The sequence below is a fragment of the Canis lupus genome, chromosome 8 (genome assembly GCF_048164855.1).
Source record: "Canis lupus baileyi chromosome 8, mCanLup2.hap1, whole genome shotgun sequence".
Taxonomy (NCBI): domain Eukaryota; kingdom Metazoa; phylum Chordata; class Mammalia; order Carnivora; family Canidae; genus Canis; species Canis lupus.
Genome location: NC_132845.1, coordinates 70,452,745 through 70,474,445, shown reverse-complemented (window position 1 = coordinate 70,474,445; position 21,701 = coordinate 70,452,745). Strand labels below are relative to the sequence as shown.

General features: G+C 59.5%; 2 protein-coding genes across 10 annotated transcripts in view; one reads left to right on the top strand and one right to left on the bottom strand.

Moving 5' to 3' along the window:
- Window positions 1–15,270, top strand: part of POR (cytochrome p450 oxidoreductase) — a 68,814-nt gene extending 53,544 nt beyond the window's left edge. For all 9 annotated transcript variants that reach the window (XM_072837412.1, XM_072837406.1, XM_072837407.1 and 6 more), the window contains 14 exons: window positions 4,998–5,046; window positions 8,552–8,680; window positions 10,182–10,331; window positions 10,868–10,992; window positions 11,327–11,416; window positions 11,747–11,845; window positions 12,824–12,940; window positions 13,044–13,162; window positions 13,311–13,492; window positions 13,573–13,722; window positions 14,005–14,275; window positions 14,362–14,507; window positions 14,594–14,679; window positions 14,767–15,270. In XM_072837412.1, coding sequence (XP_072693513.1) covers window positions 4,998–5,046; window positions 8,552–8,680; window positions 10,182–10,331; window positions 10,868–10,992; window positions 11,327–11,416; window positions 11,747–11,845; window positions 12,824–12,940; window positions 13,044–13,162; window positions 13,311–13,492; window positions 13,573–13,722; window positions 14,005–14,275; window positions 14,362–14,507; window positions 14,594–14,679; window positions 14,767–14,911 — 1,858 coding nt within the window. In that variant the 3' untranslated portion in view covers window positions 14,912–15,270. The remainder of the gene's footprint in view (window positions 1–4,997; window positions 5,047–8,551; window positions 8,681–10,181; window positions 10,332–10,867; window positions 10,993–11,326; window positions 11,417–11,746; window positions 11,846–12,823; window positions 12,941–13,043; window positions 13,163–13,310; window positions 13,493–13,572; window positions 13,723–14,004; window positions 14,276–14,361; window positions 14,508–14,593; window positions 14,680–14,766) is intronic.
- A 156-nt stretch (window positions 15,271–15,426) lies between these two features.
- On the bottom strand, window positions 15,427–21,479 carry TMEM120A (transmembrane protein 120A). Its single transcript, XM_072837414.1, has 12 exons — window positions 21,300–21,479; window positions 19,609–19,727; window positions 19,252–19,368; window positions 17,334–17,393; window positions 17,006–17,101; window positions 16,835–16,924; window positions 16,583–16,648; window positions 16,427–16,488; window positions 16,182–16,274; window positions 16,004–16,068; window positions 15,823–15,891; window positions 15,427–15,747 (listed from the first exon to the last, which is right to left on the bottom strand). The coding sequence occupies exons 1-12, from the start codon at window positions 21,378–21,380 to the stop codon at window positions 15,634–15,636; spliced, it is 1,032 nt and encodes a 343-aa protein (XP_072693515.1). The 5' UTR covers window positions 21,381–21,479; the 3' UTR covers window positions 15,427–15,633.
- Between the last annotated feature and the right edge of the window lie 222 nt (window positions 21,480–21,701).

Below are 21,701 nucleotides of genomic sequence, written 5' to 3'. Positions count from 1 at the left end.
CACGCCGCCCCCACTAAGCCTCAGATGGAATGATGAGTCGGGAACGTGGAGTCAAGGCCTGGATGGAGGCCTGTGCTGCGTTAAGATGTGAGCACAGCCTTCCCCTGTGGACAGCAGGGAAAGGTGCTCTGAAGAGGAAGCTGTACGTTGTGTCTTAAGGGATACGTAGGAGCTCGTGGGACAGAGGAAGGACATTGCAGGCAGCAGTGCCCAGCGCAGCGATGAGCGGGAAGTCAGCGTGGCCCAGGGCATTTGAAAGGTGCCAGACACACTCCACATCCGAGGCCTCTGTGCTCCTCAGAGTAGCTTCTCTCATCTAGCCTCTACCCCGGGCTTCGCTACTCTGATTGTCCTCCCCAGACAGAGCCCTGCAGATCTGTGTGTGCCCATGCATGTTTCTAAACCTGGGATGTGGTTTTTATTTTCTTGGTGCAGAAATGTTCCGTGCTTGCTGCAGGAAAAAGGGGTTGGGGAGGTGGGAATATAAATCATCCACAGAAGGAAACAAAAAAGACAGTCGCTCAGCCCTGGCAGAGAGCAGTTAGCCTGCCGATGTGTGCCCTTCCATTCCGTGCCTCTGAATCAAAGTGGGGTCGTGCCACCTGCATTATTCTGTAACCTGCTGCTTCCCTTTAGCGTATTGGGAACATCCTTCCCCACCTGTAGATGTGATCGGCGCTTCCCTGTGCGGTATCCCCTGTCTAGCCTCTCCTTAATTCTTAGACGTTGGAGTTGGCCCCCCTCTTTATAACTGTAAAATGTATTTATAATATGAAAAAACAAAATTGGGAACATCACTGGAACCACCTGCCTCATATTCTAACCCTGCGATGTCCCCTGTCAAGGTCCTGGGGTACCTCTCTGTAGACCCTGTTTCTAGGAATAATTAATGGCATGCATCCCCTTTCATTAAGGACAGAGACTCTTGTTTTGATCCTGTGGGTCTTGCATCCTACCCCAGAGGCCACTGCATGTGAGGGAGGCCGTGTGGTGATCAGCACTGGGGAGACTCAGTGGGGAGTCAGTCCACACAGTGACCAACTCCTACAGTGGTGTGTCCATGTGCCGTGAACTCACTGGCCATGGTTGAGAAAGTAGGAAGGCATTCCATATCAGCGAAACTTAAGCCCCAGCGCTTTTTCATTGTCAACTAAATGCATTTTGTTTGTTTCTGATTTTTGGTTGAGGGGAAATTCACACCTCGGAAACTTTGCCATTCTGACCGTTTTTTAAAATGTACAAATCAGGGGTCCCTGGGTGGCTCAGTTGGTTAAGTGTCTGCCTTTGACTCAGATCATGATCCCAGAGTCCTGGGATCGAGCCACACAGCTGGGAGTCTGCTTCTCCCTCTGCCTTCCCCACCACCCCCACTTGTGTGCTCACTTGCTTACTCCTCTCTCAAAAATCTTTTTAAAAAACGTCCAAATCAGAGGTACAGCCTGTACCTGCCAGGCCTGTACAGCCGTGGCACTGTACATATGGAAATTGCATGCAGTTTTGCACTTGTGCTTCTCTCACAGTGCTTCATCACTAACGTTTGGCTTGCTGGCTGATACCGAAGCATCCATTTACACTTGAGTTTATGTTTAAATGTGGGTCATGTGTTCTCATGGCTCAGAATTCAGAAGGCATGCAGCAGTGGGAGTCACTGCACACTGCACGGTCTTCATCACACAAGGATGCCGGGAGAGCATGTGTGTGAGCGCACATGTAGCAAGCATCCTGCTCCAGGCAGAACATAAACTGGAAGGGCCAGAAAGATGTGGCTTCTCGTGGCAGGGCAGGGGCAGGAGCTGGACATGCGGTCTGAGATGTCCAGACACCAGACCCTTTTGGAATGCAGATCAGAGCGGGGAAAGACAGAGGGTAGGCCTGAGGGCCTCCAGGCTTGCTCTCGCCCTTGCCCTGCTGCCATTAGGGGTGGGTCTGCCCGGGGGGTGCTGGGTGGGGTGATGGAGAGTCAAGGAGGGTCTGTTTGGGTTCCTGGGCACCAGGGAAAGACGGAGGGTGGCCCTGAGGGCCTCCAGACTTGCTCTCGCCCTGGCTCTGCTGCCATTAGGGGTGGGTCTGCCCGGGGGGGTGCTGGGTGGGGTGATGGGGAGTCAGGGCCTGTTTTGGGTTCCTGGGCAGCTGGGCCATGTCTGGGTTGGAAGGTCTTGGCATCCGGTCCCTCAGCTGACCCACAGGTAAATGCTCTTAAACTCTGAGGGGCCCTGAAAATGACCCCGGGCCTGTACCCAATTTAGTGAAAAACCTAGGGCAGCGTAATAGGAACTTCTGATACCTTTATGTTTGCGAAATCCTGTGTCTAAACAGCTTTGCAGAGTCATCATAGATCTTTCCACAGACTGCAGCTGTCTAGCCCCAACAGGTACCACTTTTGTGCAGCTGTCCCTGCGTGTGTGTGCTGGCACTCCACGCCGACTTTATTACACTTCCCATGCACAGGAGGCTGCAGGATGTAGTGGAAAGGGCAAAGACCTGGGAGTCAGAAGGGGACGGGGCCCTGGCCTGACCCGTTACTGGCCACAAGGACTGCTGTTAGGCCTCTGGCAGCCTTCCTGTAAGGTGGGCGTCCAGGCCCCCTGAGATCCTGCGCGTGTGGGACACAGCACTCCACCCTCTCTGTCCTTTACTTCATGTGACATTTGCAGAAGCCTTCAAAGTGGTATTTGCTAGTCCCGTTTTCTAGCTGAGGAGCAGTGAAGCGCAGGTCGAGTTCACTGGGCTGTGACTCGGCAGGCTGGGTGTGGCAGCGCGAGCTGCCCGCTCCGGAGCCCCTGCTCTGCCCTCCGCCTCGTTGCACCTCTGCCGGCCTGAGGGCCTTGGTTGTGGGGAAAAAGTGAATTCTGGAAGCAAGTAGTGTAAGGAAAAACTTTATTAAAATGTAGTATCTACAGAAAGGTGCCCACAGAGAGATGATCTTACCACGTGAATGAGGAGTCGTTACTACCCAGATCAGAGTGCAGACTGTTGCCGGCACTCAGGGAGCCCCTGCTGTCCCTCGCCAGGTCCTGACTCTGGTCCCTGGGGATTAGTTTCTCTTGATGGGGACTTTGTATAATGATGTCGGACAGACGGACACTTACACTCTCTTCCATCTGCCTCCTCGCTGTCAGCATCACACCTTGGACTCATTCATCCCCGGGCATGTTGTGATCATGCATACTGCACAGGAGAACATCCTGTTGTACAAATAAGCCACAGTCCGTCTGTTCTCCTCTGGGTCCTGTTTGGCACCCACATGTCTAACGCTGCCGGAATGTTCCGTGAGTGTATCTTGGTGCACAGGCACCAGTGAGCTCTGTCCGGTGTCCACCGAGGAGTGAAGCGCTGAGTTATAGGTTTAAAGAAGACACCGCCAAGCAGCATTCCAGAACATCTGTGCCATGTCCACTCCAGCAGCTTCGGCTATAGGTGAGGGGTTAGCCTTTCCTGGTCGGACCCCTTCTAGTAAGTGCGCGGTACATCTTGCTGTGGTTTTATTTTCTGGTTTTCTGGTAACTAACAACGAATGATGTTCCCGACAATAGCATTACTCTTTAAGAAAGCGCTTGCTTGTTCAGGTCTTTTGACAATTTTCGTCTTGGATTGTCCATCTTTTCCAGTTGATTGGTAGGGCTTTCTTATGTTCTCAACCCAAGTCCTTTGTCACATGTGCCTATGTTGCAGCATCTCCCTTGCCACGGCCCACCTTTCATTTCCTTAGTAGTGTCGTTTTGAACCACATTTTAGCGTTCAGACTTGTCACTTCATTCAGACAGGCTGTATATCACACATCCCAAAGATTTGTCATTCAGAGGTACATTTTGTGCTCCTTGCTTTCTTAGGCCTGAGGGTCCCTAGCTAGGCTCACTGGGCTTTTTTAAATTATTTTTTAATTTACTTCTTAAATTTTTAAAAAACATTTTATTTATTTATTCATGAGAGACAGAGGCAGAGACACAGGCAGAGGGAGAAGCAGGCTCCCTGCGGGGACCCCGATATGGGACTTGATCCTGGGACTCCAGGATCACACCCTGAGCCAAAGGCAGACGCTCAACCACTGAGCCACTCCTCACGTCCCTATTATTTTTTTTTAAAGGTTTGTTTATTTGAGTGAGAGAGAGAGAGAGAGAGAGCGCGCGCGCGTGGGAGGGGCAGTGGGAGAAGGGGAGAGAATCTCAAGGAGGCACCACATGGAGCATGGAGGCCGAACAGGGCTTGGTCCCACAACCCCAAGATCACAACCCAAGTCAAAACCAAGAGTCAGATGCTCAACCAACTGTGCCACCCAGGTGTCCCTCACTGGACTTTAGATGGCCCCGCAGGCCTGGGGCAGGGAAGAAGATAAAGGAAAGGATGAGAAATGGAAGGGGGGCAGGAGGCCAGCAGCTAGGAGGTGGAGAGTGGGCAGGCAGTGGTGCTGCTGGAGAGGATGAGGTCCAGGGCTCTAGAAGGTGCCATGGCCACAGAGAACAGGTCCCATCTATGGGGATGGGAGGGGGCCCTTGGGGGTGGCACAGGAGTCTTTCAGGTGAGGAAGTGGAGTGGGAGCAGTCGGGCCGGAGGCCACGGGGGGCACGGTGCTGAGGGCCATCACAGAGGGAGTGGTATACAAATCTCACATCCCTGTATGGCGTGGAGAGGGGAGCGCCAGGTGAGGCTGGGGACAGCTTCTGAAGGGACTTGCATGCCCCAGTCTGTGGCCGTGGGAGCCTGTGGGGATTGGGGATGAGGCAGGGCCATTGGGACCCTAGGCAGGATGGGGAGGGGCGGGACTGAAGTCCTTGATCCTTCTTCGTTCTCATCGATCTGGGGCCGGAGGTTCCTGCTCTGATAGTGGCAGGGTCTCAGGTGGCTTTGGACTCCCTGCAGAGGACATGGGGAGCCGGGCCAGCAGGGAGCTCGGGGTCCTGCCACTGGGCCAGAGGCTCTCCTGGCCTGCCCGCCGTGGAGCAGCTCAGCCAGAGCTGGCCATGTGTGTCCCATGCCCATCGGGTATTTTTGTCTTTCAGGACTTCTTCTGCCAAAGACAGCAGCTTTGTGGAAAAGATGAAGAAGACGGTGAGTTTTCGCTGTGTCTGTGCCCTTTATGGGGTGGGGAGGGGGTCATGGCCCTGGTGGACTGGGGCGGAGGGCACCTTCACTGGACAGGAGGGAAGAGTGGGCGCAGACATACTCGTCTAACTAAAGCCTCGAAGCTGCTCTGCTTGGCCAGGACAGCGTACTCTTCTTTTCTGGGTGTTTCCTTCATGAACACTGTGAGCCTAGCCCCTCCCTCCCACACGGGGGGCGGGGGGGCTGTCCCTGTGCGCGCTCCCAGTCCAGGCCCAGCGCCGAGCAGATGGATGTAAGCCTAAGCCTCACAATAGCTGTGGCCAGAGCACAGCCACGGTGTTCTTTGTGTTCAAGTATTTCATTTTATGGGAGAGTGCTGCATTCACATGCTTAAAATCCCAAACAGACTGTTCAGGGGGGAGCCTCTCTCCTGTCACTGCCACTCATCACCATTGTTCTTAGCATTTTGTGGATCCTTCTAGAGCCTCTGCGCACATACCAAAAAAACCCTAGACTCTTATTTTACACCTTTTCAAAACACAAAAGGTGGCATATTACATGCACTGCCCTAAACCATGCTTTTCTTTACCTTTCTACTTTTAAACTTTCTATCTGTGTTGGAGCTCCTTTGATAGTAATTCAGAGACACCACCTCCTTTACTGTGGCCGCATCGTGATTTCCTTATGTGACTGTGAATACGATCATTTGTTTGGACTTTGCCCTGTCAAGGGGCACTTAGAACATTTCTGACCTTTAGCTCTTAGAAACCATGCAGCTGCGGCTCTGGAGACCACTGTCCACATCTGTAAATACAGTCCGACCCCAGAAGGGGAAGTGCTAGATCCAAAGTAGAGTGCATTAGTAATCGTGATAGAAGCTGCCAGATTGAGCCCCCACCCTGCGCCCCCAGGGTTGCACCAGGCACTCTCATTAGCAGCGTGTGCAAAGACCTATTGCCCCACAGCCTTGCCAGGAGAGTTTATCATCCAAGTTTGGAGGTTTGCCAGTTTTCTAGGTTTTAAAAAAAAAGCTATCTCTGTGTATTTCTAATTTACGTTTTTCTTATGAATGAGTTTCAGCAGATTTTCGGATGTTGTGATGGCATTTCTTTTTTTATAGATTCTCCTCCATTCAAATCTTTGGCCCACCCTTCTGTCGGGATTGATCCTTCTCGAGGAATTCCTTTAAATGATTAAGGAGATTATCCCCTTGTTTGTGACAGGAATTAAAAAATATTTTTCCCACTTAATAGTTTGTATCTTGACCTGGGTCATCGTGTGTGTGTGTGTTGCTGTGTAGAAGTTGTACAGGGCACTTTATTCCTCCTGTGACCTCTGGACTTTGGGTTATTTGCAATTTGGATCATTAAAGAGAAAATAATTCTTGCACATTTTCTTCTTAGTGTTTTTGAGTTCTCTCTCGTTCATAATTAGAATTCAGTCTATTGAGAATTTATCCTGGTATAAGATGCGAGACATGAACCCAGGGCTACGTCTTGTACCCACTAAGCTCCATGTAATAGCATCTGTCTTTCCCCACTAGTTTTATCGAATACATAATTCCCATACATATTTGGTTGGGCCTTTTTCTATATTTTCCTGCCCCAGCACTTTGGCCATCTGCGGACAGTATCCTACTGAGGTTTAGAAAGCTTGTTTTAATTTCCATATTGCTAGGAAATAGCACCCCATTCTTATTTTCCTGGCCATTATTTTATATGTATTTGTCTGGGGCATCAGCTTTAGTGAGATACAGCTCACATTCCATACAGGTCACCCTTTTAAAGTATATACTTCAGTGTTTTTAACGTATTCCCACATTTGTGCCAACCACCACCACAATCCATTCTAGAACATTCTCGTCACCCCAAAAACACCCTGTATCCATTAGCAGCCACTCCCCACCCCCTAACCTGCTCTCCCTCAGCCCAGAGCAGCCGGTTCAGCCACTTTCTAGGCCCCTTAGAGAATTGCCGGTTTGGGACCTTCTGTATCTCAGAATCATTCCATATGTGGCCTTTCGTGGCCAGCGCCTTTCACTGAGCCTCACGGCTTTGGGCTCCATCTGCCTCACGGCATCTCTCCTCCTCATTGTCAAGTAACGTTCCAGTGGAGGAATTTCTTTCTCCACATGACCTCGGGATGAAGTTGTGGAGGTACAAAGAGCTGTTCGGATATCGCACCTCGTACTGGTTCCCGGATCGAGGAGGGGAGAACTGACCTCCTGTCTGTTGAGGCCTCTGTGCCGCTCACTTTGGTTGAATCCTTCATCGGTGGTTTCTTGCCAGTTTTCAGAAAGCTTATTTTGAGTATTTCATGTGTTTTGATGCCACTGTAAACGTTTAGCTACTATCTTATATCCTTTTTTGTCCCCTTAACCTGAAATCATAAGATTTCCTGTTTCACTAAGTAGTTTTTGTAGTGATTATTTAAAAATACATTTTTAGATGATCTGTAGGACATTCGGGAAATATAAAAGGTATGAGAATGCTTTAGGGCAATTATAACCCATACGTTTTCTTTTGTCCTTTGTACCCTCACGTTAGGACTCTGCACACAAACCAGAGAGCACCCCAGGGGTTGGGGGCACTGGAGCCCTACCATAGGGGAACCTCATGTCCACAGAAGGGCCTGGAAGGTGACCTGTGCCTCACTCGCACCTTTCAGATCTTGCAGAGCATGTCCAGTGGGCTAGACCTGATTTGATGCACCCCTGGCCACAAGGGAGTCTGGGTAATAGAGGTCCGGTTTCTCAGCAGCTGCGGCAGAGGCCATGGGGAGGAGGCAGGTGGAGTGAGGAGCGTGGGAGCCCATCCACTGGGTACCTTTCCTATCGTCTAGATTTGTATAATGTGGATTTAGGAATCGCCCACGGTTCTCCATTTGGTATACTGCTTGCGAGTCTCCCCCTGGCACACGCGCGTGTGTGTGTGTGTGTGTGTGTGAGAGAGAGAGAGCAAAATGCATAGATGTACACGCAGTGAGTCCAGAACAAAATGGGAGTGTGCTATACATCCTATTTGTTCACTTTTTTTTCCACTGAACATTCCATTGTGTCTTTTCATGTGTCACTTAATAATCTGTCCTAAGTATGATCTTGCAGCTGTGTGGCTAGGTGGCCTTGGTCACTGTCCACCACAGTAGCTGTGGCAGCGAGACGATCACTCCAAAGTGACTTAGGAGGACTTGAGGGCAGCCCGGGTGGCTCAGCAGTTTAGCGCCGCCTTCAGCCCGGGGCGTGATCCTGGAGTCCCGGGATCGAGTCCCACGTGGGGCTCCCTGTGTGGAGCCTGCTTCTCCCTCTGCCTGTGTCTCTGCCTCTCTCTGTGTGTCTCTCATGAATAAATAAATAAAATCTTAAAAAAAATAAAAGAGGAGGACTTGAGGCAGGAAGGAAGGGGGCCCCTTGAGGGACCCCACCTGCCTAGCCTGCCCTGCAGTCACCTCGAGTCTCTGGTGAAGCCTGTGGCTCTTGGTCCGTCACTGACCCCGTGTGTCTGGCCCTCTCTAGGGCAGGAACATCATCGTGTTCTACGGCTCCCAGACGGGGACAGCGGAGGAGTTTGCCAACCGCTTGTCCAAGGACGCCCACCGCTACGGGATGCGGGGCATGGCTGCAGACCCCGAGGAATATGACTTGGTGAGCACTCCCCACACCCCGGCCCTTCCAGTTGCATTGACCAGGGTGCCCAGATCATGGAACCGTATGTGTAAAGGGCTGAGCCAGCCAAAGGGACAGAGAGGAATGGGCAGCCCCTGCCATTTGTCCAGGCAGCCACGTGGCCCCAGGCGTGCAGATGTGAGCTCCGTGCGCCGTGCATACCCAGCCTGCCCTGCTCCAAGCTTCCTGAGCTGGCCCAGTGTGCGTAGGGGGGCTCAGCACCAGGGGATCGGGCACGGCTTGAACAGTGAACAGGTCCCAGCAGTCCGGGAAGGAATTGTTTGCCGTCTCCCTGCTCTGCCCTCAAACTGCAGCAGCAGGGGAGGCGGCCGTGCAACCCTGGGCAGTGGGGGCGCATCTCACAGAGCCCTGTGGCTGGGCTGTGAGACGAGGCTGTATTAACTCACGTGTTTCTTGTGTATTAACTGTAACCAGAGCAGGAAGAGGGTCCACGGGGCCGGAGCACTTCCGGAGGGGCTGGGGAGCCTGAGAATTGGGGGGTTAAGGCCCCCTGTTGGAGCTGCAGGATCCCCCGTCCCCCATCAGCTGCCCTCAAGGTGTCACCACAGGACTGTCTGCGGGACTCGGGCCCACTTCCTGCTGTCTGCTGCCCCTAGCCTCTCTAGGGGGACCATGTGGGGCAGGCCTGCCCTGCTCATTCTCCTCCCGGCCTTTGCTCTTCATCCTTCCCCGAGCATGGCGGCAGCTCTCCAGAGCCCAGGGAGCTTCCACTGGTCTGCTTGCCTGTTGGGGGCCAGGAGAGCTAATGACAGCCAGGCCTGCCTGAGGTAGAGGCAGGGGCCAGGGAGGGGAAGAGGCTGGCAGGGAGCAGGTGGTCTTGGGGAGGAGTCCAGCGTCGCCATCCTGCTCCTCCCCTGATGGGGTCCTTGCCAGTCATGGCCCAGGTCCAGCCTGCTGCCCACGTCCTTTCCCTCAGACCTGGGCTCCCGTCCCCACCCCACCCCGACCTTCAGTGTCAGTGACCGCCACTGCCACCCATCTGTCTGCAGACCTGTGTTTTAAGTTGGCCAACAGTTCGTTAGGGCCTGCTGTGCTCCCAGGACTTTGTGGGATGACAAGGTTCTCCCCCCGGGGGCACAGGGAACCAGGTTCTGAGTGCCAGCTGGTGGCCCAGCACCCACCCTGCTTCTGCCTGTCACCACCCAGGCCCCCACATGTGTTCTTTTGTGCCTGCTGCTCCCTTTCCTATGGCAACGTACCGCCGCCACTCAAAACTAACACATGTCTAGTTGTCCCACTCACTGGTTCAAACGCCAGCCACCTCCATGCAGCCCTCCCTGACTGCTTGGATCCCCTTCCCGAAGGAGCCCTTCTGTCCCGTCCCACAGCACACAGGACATCCCTGGCTGGCAGCTACGTGGGCAGGGCACGGGCTCGTCTGTCTGCATCCCATCAGGCGCAGATCCGACGTGGCTCAGTCATGGGTCACTGGGCCTGGGCCCGGCTCTTGTCTCCCCAGGCCGACCTGGGCAGCCTGCCAGAGATCGAGAACTCCCTGGCAGTGTTCTGCATGGCCACTTATGGTGAAGGGGACCCCACAGACAATGCCCAGGACTTCTACGACTGGCTCCAGGAGACCGATGTGGACCTCTCTGGAGTCAAGTATGCGGTGAGCCAACCCATCTTCCTTCCAGGGGCTTTCCCAGCCTGTGGCGCCTCTCCTGGGCCTCTGGACCCCGTGTCCAAGGGGAAAGCCTCCAGTTTCTACCTCATTCCGACCAGTCAGGGCAGGCAGAGGTGTCAGGACAGGGGGCTTCAAGCTGGGGCACCTGGCGGGGCGACCCAGGGCAGCCGCCTCTTCTGCCCAGGCCCCACGCTGAGAACATCCCTTTCCCTGTCCCCAGCCCCACTTGTCTCCAGGGGGCATTGGTTGTGGGGCACTGAAGTGGAGAAAGGCCTAGCAGGCTGGCCAAGATGGCCTCCTAGCAGGGCCAGGAGCACCAGGTGGGCAGGGGGAGCAACCTGCTGCCCACCCAGGGTTGAGGCTTACAGGCTGCATGGCACTGAAACAAAGCCACTTCCAGGGGCCAGGCGGTCCCGCCTCACAGCACAAGATGTCTGACTACCATGGAGGCCCAAGGGTGCAGCGGAGAGGCCCACCCCCGACCCCGACCCAGCCTCAGACCCGCTCCTCTGTCCATACAGGTGTTTGGCCTTGGGAACAAGACCTACGAGCACTTCAATGCCATGGGCAAGTACGTGGACAAGCGGCTGGAGCAGCTCGGCGCCCAGCGGATCTTTGAGCTGGGGATGGGCGATGACGATGGAAAGTGAGTGCCTGCCCCCTGCCCCTCATCCCCAATCCCACAGGGTTGGGGCCCACTGTGGTACCTGAGGGGAGCGCGAAGCCAGGCGTCAGCGAGTCTCCTGCCAGGCACCACCCAGGACAACAGATGGCAGTCCCCACCCCACGCCCCTACTTTATCCCATCCTCTCGCTGCCCTGGGTTAGCACAGATACCCCAAGCGCTGCCCAGTCCCTTCAGTCACATCACTGGGCGGCCTCCGGCTGCGTGGGGAGGGGGCCGGGGGCCCAGGGGTGCCCGGGGTGGCCAGCCTGCGGCAGGGGCTCCCTGGGGCCGGGCTCATTCCCTCCTCTCACCAGCCTGGAGGAGGACTTCATCACGTGGCGAGAGCAGTTCTGGCCGGCCGTATGCGAACACTTCGGGGTGGAAGCCACCGGAGAGGAGTCCAGGTGAGGGTATGCCACAGACTGGGTGGGGGCCAGAGCCCAGTGCCCCCCAAGGGTGGGAGACCAGGCCTGGTGAGGTAACGGGTTGGGGGGGACACATTGAGAAACTGGTAGAAGCTCAGTCATAGAATGAGAGGGTCCCAGTCCCAGACTGAGGCACTTGGGCTCTGCCTGGAAGTGAGGGACCGTGCAGGGCTTTCCTCGCCTTATAACAGAATGAGCTCAAAGCCTGCAGCACCCCAGGCTGCCCAGACCTTCCTGGCTCCGTGTCCACTCGCTCTCCTTCCTACCACCTCCGGACCCTCCCCACCTCACCCCGTCTCCCCTTTCCAGCATTCGCCAGTATGAGCTTGTGGTCCACACAGACATAGACATGGCCAAGGTGTACGTGGGAGAGATGGGCCGTCTGAAGAGCTACGAGAACCAGAAACCGTGAGTGGTGGAGAGCGTGGTTGGGGGCCTGTGGCCCTTGCACACCCAGCAGCTGGCCATCCCGTGGGGCTTCCTTATCTCCCCCCTCGTCCAGGACGGGCATGGGTGGGAGCACCACGATCTCATCTCCACCACACAGGAGGGCATGAGGCCCAGAGCAGGGAGGGGAGGCTGCCTGCACCCTGGCCCTAGCCTCTCCCATGCCCCCTCCCAGTGGTCCCTCAGGCCAGGGCCCGACCCCGGGGAGACTGGAGCTCGGTGTGTTGTTCATTTGACATTGTGCTCCATAAAGATCCCGGGGGGCGGGGGTGTAGACCAGTGTACAGAGCAGGACGGCGAGTCTGGCTGTGGGTCCAGGTTGAACGTCAGCACAAGGGCTCACTGCCTTAAGACCTGCCTCAGTATTTGGACTTTTTGTCCAAAAACAGTGTTCCTCTCTTGGGTTCTTGACTTGCCTTGCTCCTGGGGGCGCCCAGGAAAAGTCTCTCTGGTGCCCCCAGGACTGAAGACCGGCAGCTCTGCCTTCATAGGAGAGCCCCCATTTCAGTGACCGTGCAGGGTAAAACCATATCTGCCGGCACACAGGCCAGGGTGGGGGGTGAGGGTGCTCTGCTCCCGTCACCAGGGGGCCCGTCACCCTGGGTCTTGGGGAGCCATCTTCAAGGGGCCGGGTCCTCCTGGGTGGCATGTGGCAGGTCTCCCCAGGTTTTAGGGGCCAGCCTCTGTTTCTTTATCTGTAAATGGGGAACAGATAACCTAGCTCTGTTCACTCTGGGGGGTTATGGGAGTGCTGCTGTGGATGGACCCGTGGATGGACCCGTGGGAGAACCTTTCACACAATTGGAGAGCCTTCCTGGGGCCCTTGGAGGCCGGCTCTACGGTTCCCCGTGTCCTGTGAAACCAGAAGGGTCCCTTGGGGGCAGGGAGATTCAGATGGAAGACCTGGCCAATCACTGAGCTGCCCTCCTCCCCACCCAGCCCCTTTGATGCCAAGAATCCGTTCTTGGCCGCGGTCACCACCAACCGGAAACTGAACCAGGGAACGGAGCGCCATCTCATGCACCTGGAATTAGACATCTCAGACTCCAAACTCAGGTGCCAGCAGCCGCCCCTGCCCCCAGCCCACTTGGGGCCTCCAGGCCACCTCCCCCACCCCACCCCACCCCACCTGAGCCTCACATTCCCCTCCACCCCCCAGGTATGAATCTGGGGACCATGTGGCCGTGTACCCAGCCAATGACTCTGCCCTGGTCAACCAGCTTGGCGAGATCCTGGGTGCCGACCTGGACGTCGTCATGTCCCTGAACAACCTTGACGGTGAGTCCTGGAATCCAGGCCGCCCCGTCTCCTCCAGCCGGGGCCCGAGGCGGCTGGTGGAAATGAGTCCCCAGGGCCCGAGGCCCCACGGTTCCAGGTGCCAGAGCTGCGGCCACCGACCCCAGATCCTCCTCCTCTCTCCCCGCAGAGGAGTCCAACAAGAAGCACCCCTTCCCCTGCCCCACCTCCTACCGCACGGCCCTCACCTACTACCTGGACATCACCAACCCACCCCGCACCAACGTGCTCTACGAGCTGGCCCAGTACGCCTCTGAGCCCACCGAGCAGGAGCACCTGCGCAAGATGGCCTCCTCCTCGGGCGAGGGCAAGGTAGGCCCGTCCCTCCCACTGCCGGCACCCGGGGCGCCGCCACCTCGGTCCGCGCCTCACCCCGCTCCCGTCTCCCCCAGGAGCTGTACCTGAGCTGGGTGGTGGAGGCCCGGAGGCACATCCTGGCCATCCTGCAGGACTACCCGTCCCTGCGGCCCCCCATCGACCACCTGTGCGAGCTGCTGCCCCGGCTCCAGGCCCGCTACTACTCCATCGCCTCGTCCTCCAAGGTGCGGGGCAGCTGGTTAGAGAGGGCAGGGCCTGTGGGGTGCCCTAAACTGTGGCCCCAGCTCTTCCCCAGGGGTGCGGGCAGGCAGCTAGAGCCCAGGGCCCAGCGGGTGGGACACTACAACCGGCTCCCAGCCCGCATCCAGGGCCAGCCAGGAAGGGCTTCTGGGGAACCAGGGGCACCCCGAGGGTGGGGAAGAGCCCTGAGCAGGACCCCAGGATGGAGGCAGGGAGGGCAGCCGCAGGGAGGGAGCCTCAGGCGTGCTCACCCCACCCCATCCCAGGTCCACCCCAACTCCGTGCACATCTGCGCCGTGGCCGTGGAGTACCAGACCCGGTCCGGCCGCATCAACAAGGGCGTGGCCACCAGCTGGCTGCGCGCCAAGGAGCCAGCCGGGGAGAACGGGCGCCGGGCCCTGGTGCCCATGTTCGTGCGCAAGTCCCAGTTCCGCCTGCCCTTCAAGGCGGCCACCCCGGTCATCATGGTGGGGCCCGGCACGGGGGTGGCCCCATTCATCGGCTTTATCCAGGAGCGGGCCTGGCTGCGGCAGCAGGGTAAGTGCGGGCCTGGCCGGGGTTCTCTGGGGTCCCGTGAGGTCCCGTGCAGCCACGTCCCTGCTCACTCCTGCCCCACCGCCCAGGCAAGGAGGTGGGGGAGACATTGCTCTACTACGGCTGCCGCCGCTCTGACGAGGACTACCTGTACCGCGAGGAGCTGGCCCAGTTCCACCAGGACGGCTCCCTCACCCAGCTCAACGTGGCCTTCTCCCGGGAGCAGCCCCACAAGGTGAGGCCTCGGGGCCGGGGGGCGGGAGCCGGGACTCGCAGCCATGGGGCCGCTGCTCACAGGGTCTCTGCCTTCCCCCCCCCCAGGTCTACGTGCAGCACTTACTGAAGAGGGACAAGGAGCATCTGTGGCAGCTGATCCACGAGGCCGGCGCCCACATCTATGTCTGCGGGTGAGTGAGGGCAGAGGAGGGGGGATGCAAGGCCTGCCCGTCCGTGGGGGGGCCCCCCCGGCGTAGCGCCCCCTCTTCTCACCCCAGGGACGCTCGGAACATGGCGAGGGACGTGCAGAACACCTTCTACGACATCGTGGCCGAGGTGGGGGCCATGGAGCATGCCCAGGCCGTGGACTACATCAAGAAGCTGATGACCAAGGGCCGCTACTCCCTGGACGTGTGGAGCTAGAAGCCACCCGGCCCCACCTCACTCGGCCCCTCGGGCCCCACAGACTTGCCTCCCCGTGTAATCATTTTCCTGGCCCCCTTCTGCCAGTCTCCCGGGATGGGTTCTGCTAGGCCCTCCCCCAGGAGGCAGGCCCGGGGCAGAAACTGGCCCAGGCCCCAAGGCGCAAGCCCTGGAGCACCCCAGCCCTGCGGCAAGTGGTCAAGGGTGTGTGTTGTGTGAACACCTTGAGCCGGTGGGGGGGCTGCGCAGAAGGGGCTCCTCTCGCAGAGCTAGGGCTCAGCCCCCTCCACGTCATTTTCAATGACTGTAAATAATTTTAAATACTCTCTCGTCCTTGGAATAAAGTTCTGTTTTCTGTATTTGGCTGCTATCGCTTGAGTAGGTGTGGGGTCTCCCCCTGGGTCCACTCATCTCTGAGCCCCAGGGACAGCAGCTCAGGTGCTCCACACACCCCAGGCGTGGTAGCGCCGAGGCCCCGCCTCACCCATGGGAGAGCACACACCTCAAGCCACCTATCTGCTGCTCCTCCTTTATTCAGGCTGCTGGGGCCAGTCCTCCTCCTCTAGTGTCGCCTTCGGGGCCCACAGAGCCCACAAAACCCCAGGGAGAGCGGAAGGGACCCTCCCGGATGAGGGGAGCCTCCTATCCCCTTCAACACAGGGGCCAGAAGCCCCTTCCAGGCCAGGGGGGCCGTGGGGAGCCAAGTAGGGGAAGACCCAGACTCATTCTTTCTTGCTCCCGTGCCGCTGACTGTGGAATTTCTGGTGCACAACCCGCAGGGTGGTGAAGAAGTTGCCGAGGAAGAGGAGGAGGAAGGGGAAGCCACACATGAGCACCTGGGGGAGGAGAGGGGATCAGGTCAGGGCCGGGCGATGGCCCTCACGGCGTCCCACCTAGGGCACCCGGCTCACCTGCCACTCCTTGCACTCAGGGTCCCGGGCCAGGTTGAACAGGGTCAGCGCATTAAAAAGCTGCCAGAACTGGGAGGGAGGGACGTGGGAGCGGGGTTCAAACAGCAGAAGCCAGTCCCCCGTGAGCCCACAGCCAGAGCCAGGGATGCCGGCCAGACGCTCGGGGGCAGAGACAACTTACGTGTCCAAAGAAGAGAAAGGGCAGCAAAAAGGTGAGACCGCGCCACATCCAGGACTGGAAGCCCTCTGTGAGGAGGAAGGGGCAGGGCAGGGACGTCTCTCAGAGGCCCAGGGGTGGGGAAGGACCCCTGCCCGTCAGCCCCACCCCCCACCCCGAGGAGCGGAGGCAGCTGGCTCACCCACGGTGAGGTCCATGGTGTGCCTCTCGCCCAGGGCCCGCAGGCGGTACAGGCAGCCGCTCTGGTAGTAATACTGCAGGAACTGCACAAAGCCTGGGGGGCAGGGGGAGTGAGAGCGGGGCTGACAGTGCTGGTGCCCCGTGTTCTCGGCCCAGCTCTCCCCGTGGAGGAGCCACACCTCATGTCCTGAGCCAGGACACATGTCCTGAGCCACATCTCGTGTCGAGCCCCCCCAAGACACTCACTCTGGTACATGGAGAAAGACAGGAACTGGTTCCGGAACTTCTGGTACATGAGGCCATCAGGCCTAAGGCAGAAAGCGAGGGAAGGGGAGTGAGCTCACTCTCTCTCTCTCTGGCCCACACGCCCCCAGGCCCTGGGAGCCAAGCCTGGCCACTCACCACGTCAGCATGACTCCTGACAAGAACGTAGACACGTAATGATGGAAAACCCACCAGCCTTTGATCCTGTATCAGAAAGCCACTGTCACTCCAGCCGCCCCCCCCCCCACCGCCCCGGCCCCGAGGACCAGTGCCCGGGGACGGGGACCCAGGCCAAAGCAGGAGGAAACCAGTACCCTGGTCCCGTGGCTCCCCAGAGGCCCCCCCAGCCTCCCCGACCCGGGGAACACGTTAGGCCCTGCCCTCGCCCACCGGGAGCCATTGTTGATGAGGATGCTCTCTCGGATGGTCAGCGTGCAGTAGTACCAGACCAGCAGGAAGTTGAAGGCGGCATCTGTCACCCTGCGGGGGATACGGAGGGTGGGCGCAGGCGCCGGCAGGAAACAGGGAGCGGGGCGCGGGCCTGAGCAGCAGGACACTCACCTGGAGTTGAGGAGGAAGCGGCAGGTAAAGGAGATGAGGATGAGGATGATGGTGAGGTAGAGCTTGAACTTCTCATACTCGTCCTTGTAGGCGAACCTGGGTGGGTACACACTCGTGGCACAGGCTGGGCTGCCGGCAGGGCCCCCCCACCCCAGCCTCGGCCCGCAGGAAGGCTCCTGCTCCAGACGCGCTTCCGTAGGCAGCTTGGGGCCGGCGGGGTACCAGCGGCCCTGGCCCCCCAGGGCTCAGCCAGGGGAGCTGGGGCAGGATGCAAAGGACCCAGGAGGGCAGAGAGCGGGTTGGGAACCAGCGCACGATGGCAAATTACTTAGCCTGCTTGCTCAGGAGTGTCACGTTGACATTGCCCAGAACCAGGCTCAGGTACAACCTAGAGGAGGGGACGCCAGGTGAGGAGAGGCCCCTGACAGAGGAACGCCAGGTGCACAGAGCCGGGGGCCAGGCCAGAAGGGGGCCGCCACCCCCCAAGCGGCCTTCCCTGGGTAGTGCTTACGGTTCTGACCTGGGGGGTGCGATCCAGCTCCACTGGAAGGAAACACTGGGCTCCCGCCTTTCTGCCTGTTCCCTGCTCCCAGGGAAACCAAACATCCTGCCTTTGTCCCCCCAGGCCTCCCACCTCAGGGCCTCCGGGGCAGCCTGGCTCCCTGACCCCATGGAAGCCGTGTCCACGGCTCTAATCGCCCTGTGGGCCAGGGCAGGATTCAATGCCTGTGTGCACACCCACCCTGTCACCCATCCACCTCCGAGAACCTTCAGCCTGGAGCCCCACATCATGGACACGCCGGGGCCCCCTCCCAGCCAGAGCGGGGTCCCTCAGAAACTCTGCTCGTATTCTGACCCCGGGTGTCCAGCTTCCCAAGCTGGTTTCACCATGTGGACCCTGGCCCTCCCTGAGGCTCCCAGGCCGCCTGACCCTGGTCTCCCTTCCCGAGTCAGCTGAGTCGCCAAGCCCCCTTCCACGTCAGCCACTTTCTTGTCAAGCCCATCACCCCCAGCTTCGTGATGCCATCACTCTGCCGACGGAGCCTGTGTGATCACCCCTCTCTGCCGGCGAGCTCCAAGAGGTGACCAAGCCTGTGTGCCCGATCAGTGCGTCGACAACCTAAGCCCTTGTTCACACTCGGGCCGTGGCACAGGCTCAGAGGGGTTCGGAAACCTGCCCCAGGCTATGAAGAGACGATGGGGTGCGGTGGGCACTTGGACCAGGCCACCTCCGAGCATCACCACCGGCTCCCTACGCCATCCCTGCCGAGGCCTCGTCAAACCCTCCCTCCTTGCGGCTGACATCTCCAGGACCCCTCCTCACCCTCTCTAAACACCCTCTCATCACAAATGAGAAGGCCCCACGCCCCACCCTTGCCAGCTCCCCAGGGATCTCCCTTTGGGACTCCCCTTTGCCAGGTCTGTGCTCTGAGGGCCGAGCTCCCCGCAGGTAGACATGCTCGAAGATTCCCTAGGTACCAAGTAACACAAACAGCCAAGCATGAGCCTCCCCCTGCCCCAGCCGCTTTCTCCTTCTACTCACCTCCAAGCTTTTGAAGAGCTGCCTACACTCACCTGTCTCCCCATTAGCAACTTCCCCTCCACCACCCTGTGGCTGATCCCTGATTTCCATCCCTGACTTTGCCCCTCTGTATGGCACTTGACACCAACACCCCCACCCCCACCCCCACCCCAGGGCCGTCTGATCTGAGGCTACCCACCGCTCCTTCCTTCGTCGCCCTCTGGGACATGCTCCTTCCCCACTGTCTTGCTGCCCGTGGCCTCCACTGGATGTGTTTTACTCAACCTAGGGTTGTGCACGGTCCCCTGCCATCCCCCTCGGCAACTGTGCCTGGCCTAAGGGTCACTCTGCCCAGCCTACTGGGCCTGAAGCCAGCTCGGAAGCCCAGCTTTGCCTCTGGCCTCCTCTCCACCTCCCACCCTGAGCTCTGGCCACATGCTGTCCCCGTCCTCCTGTGCCTGCCCAGCTCACTCCTTGATCCTCTAGGCTTTCCCTGACCACCATGCTGGGTGATGTGCCCCTCATTGTTGCTCCTCCATCCCCCGTCCTTCCCCCACAAAACACCCATCTCAATCAACTGTCACTGTCACTCGTGCCTGCCTGCTCAGCCCAGAGTGGGTCCAGGGAGCATCTGCTGGCCAGGTGACCAAGTAGAGCAAGACCATGCTTCAGGCCACTCTCCCAGGAGTGTCTGTGAACAGAGCTCAGGGGAGGGGGGTCTCACCCATTCTTCTTGGGCAAATAGGCCTCCATATCGAAGAACAGGCCCTGGCGCTCCTTGATCTGGTTCTCCAGCTCCTGCGCAGCCTCTCTGGCCCCCGATTGAAGGGAGGGTTTACATCTGTAGGGCCCGCGAAATCCAGAGTCAGAGGAGGGGAGTGGGGTGGTGGGTGGGGTGTGTCACACTGGACCCCTGTGGGGCAGGAGGGCAAACAGGGGCCCTGGGACACTCAGGAGTCAGTGCCAGTTCTCTACCTGCCCCAGATCTGACACTCATCCCCAGCCCTGGGCCAGGGGGGTATGGGAGGCTTGGGCGGGGTGGGGGTGGGGGGTTCTGCGGGGGGTGAGGGCCAGTTCTAACTTCTTCAGGACAAGAGCCAGCTCCTGGAGCCGCTTTTTCTGCCGAGTGATGGAGCCAGTACAACTGTTCTGCAGCTTGATCAGCTCTTCCAGCTTCAGGCGGTATAGCCGGTGTGTCTCCTGGAGAGCGGGCGGGATAAGGCTCAGGCTGCTGGCAAGGCCCCTGAGCCAGAGCCTGCTGGGCAAGTGGGGGGTGGGGGTGGGCAGGGGCTCCCTGGGAGGGTCTGAGCAAGAAAGGAGGCAGCCAGCCCAGGGACCCCCTGAGGCTGTTCTCTCCCTAGGGCCAGCCAAGGGATGGGGCTCTCCCTGCAAGCCCAGAAGCCCTTGCAGCATCCCCATCCCAGAGACAGCATCCCGGTCCCAGAGACAAACTAGCTCCACAGAGGTTGTCTTCATCTCAGCCCACCCTCTGTTGTCCCCACCCCTCTGTTCCACCCTGAGTTAGGATTCCAGGAGCCTGAGGCCACTCTGGTTCTCTGGGATCCTCCTGCCTACCCAGCTGGCTAGTGCCCGGGGAGCTGGGGTTGTCCAAGAAGCCTGCTGCTCTGGCACTCCCAGCATCTGCCTCCCAGGTTAAAGGTTACCAGGCTTCAGCGCTTAGAACCACCGTGAAGACCAATTCTTTCACCCCTCCCCCAGCACCTTTGGCCCAAAGCTTTCCAGAGCACTTTGCCCTGGTGGGTGAGTTTCCAGAAGAGCACCCTGGAGACAACAAGGGGCAGCACGAGGAAGGTCAGGCAGGGGTCAGTATGGGAAAGTAGGTCTGTCCTGCTCTGGACTCCAGGAACACTAGTGGCAGCAGGGCTGGCCAGGCCGGGGGGCGGCAAGGCTTCAATGCAGACAGGAAAGGGCTGGAACCGGTCCAGAAGCGACAAAGGCATGACCAAGTACACAGCTGGCCCAGGCTCTACCCTTCCTAGGTCTTGTTTCTGGGGCCCTAAAAGGGCTACCACACCCCCTCAAACCCCACACGTGCCCCGTCTGCCTACCCCTACCAGCTACCCTCTCCTGCCTAGGGGAGACCTGCGGCCGTCTCCCTGCTGGCCTCCCCACGGAACAGCACAATGGTCCGTCCACACAAGCCAGATGCAGGCAATTCCTCCCGTGGCTCCCCAGTGCTGGGGGAAGGCTTCCCATCGCGTCCTTGCCCCGAGGGCCCTGCAGGGTCTGGCCCACCCTCCCCGGCTCTCCCGACAGCAGCCGCAGAGCCCTGCCTTCGGGGGTGCTGTCCCTCACCCCGGACGGGCCCGCATCACTCCCCGGCCCAGCCCCCGGCGCTGCTCCCGGCTGCGCCCGGCCCGCGCCGCCGCAGGTCTGCTGAGGGACCCGGGGCCCGGGGCTGTGACTCAGGCGGCCACTCTCCTGGGAGAGGGCGGAGAAGGGGCAGGGGTCGCGGCCCGTTTCCGAGGCCCCCGCCCAAGGCCCCCGGCCGGCCGGGCTCAGTGGTTCCCGGCGGGGTCGGAGCGGCCGCGTGGCCGCGATGGGAGCTGCGGCCGGACACGCAGTCGAGGCCGAGGGGAGGGTCCGGCTGGGGCCGCCGGGACCCAGGGCCTCGCCGCCCTGGGGAGCGACGCCAGGGCCTCCGACCCTTGACCCTGAACCCCCTATTGCCAGACCCAGGGCTGCCCGACCCTTGACCTCCAGCCAGAGAGACGTGGCTCAGAGCCAATGGGCGCCCGCACCGGGACTCACCTGGATGCTCTGGAAGTCCTGCTGCAGCTCCTCCCAGTCCCGCAGGCAGTCGCCCAGCGGGCCCGGGGCCGGGGCTTGCATGGCTGCCTGGCCACGCGCGGGACAACCCGAGTCAAGAGCCGCGCCGCAACCCCGGCCCGCCCGAGGCGCCTCCGCCGCCTCCGCCGCCTCCGCCGCCGCCCCCGGCCGCTTCCGGGCTCGCGCCGCCACCACCACCAATGGGAAAAGGCCTGGGGCCGCCAGCGCGCTGGCCCCGCCCCCTGCCTGGGCCAATCCGGGCCCCGGGCGGGGCCGGGGCGGGGCCAAGCGCAGCCGGGGCCGCCGTCGCCGCGGAGCTCGGGGGGCCCGGGCCGGCGCCGCGGCGCTCCCGGGCTGGGCTCCACGGGGTCGCGCCAGCCGCGC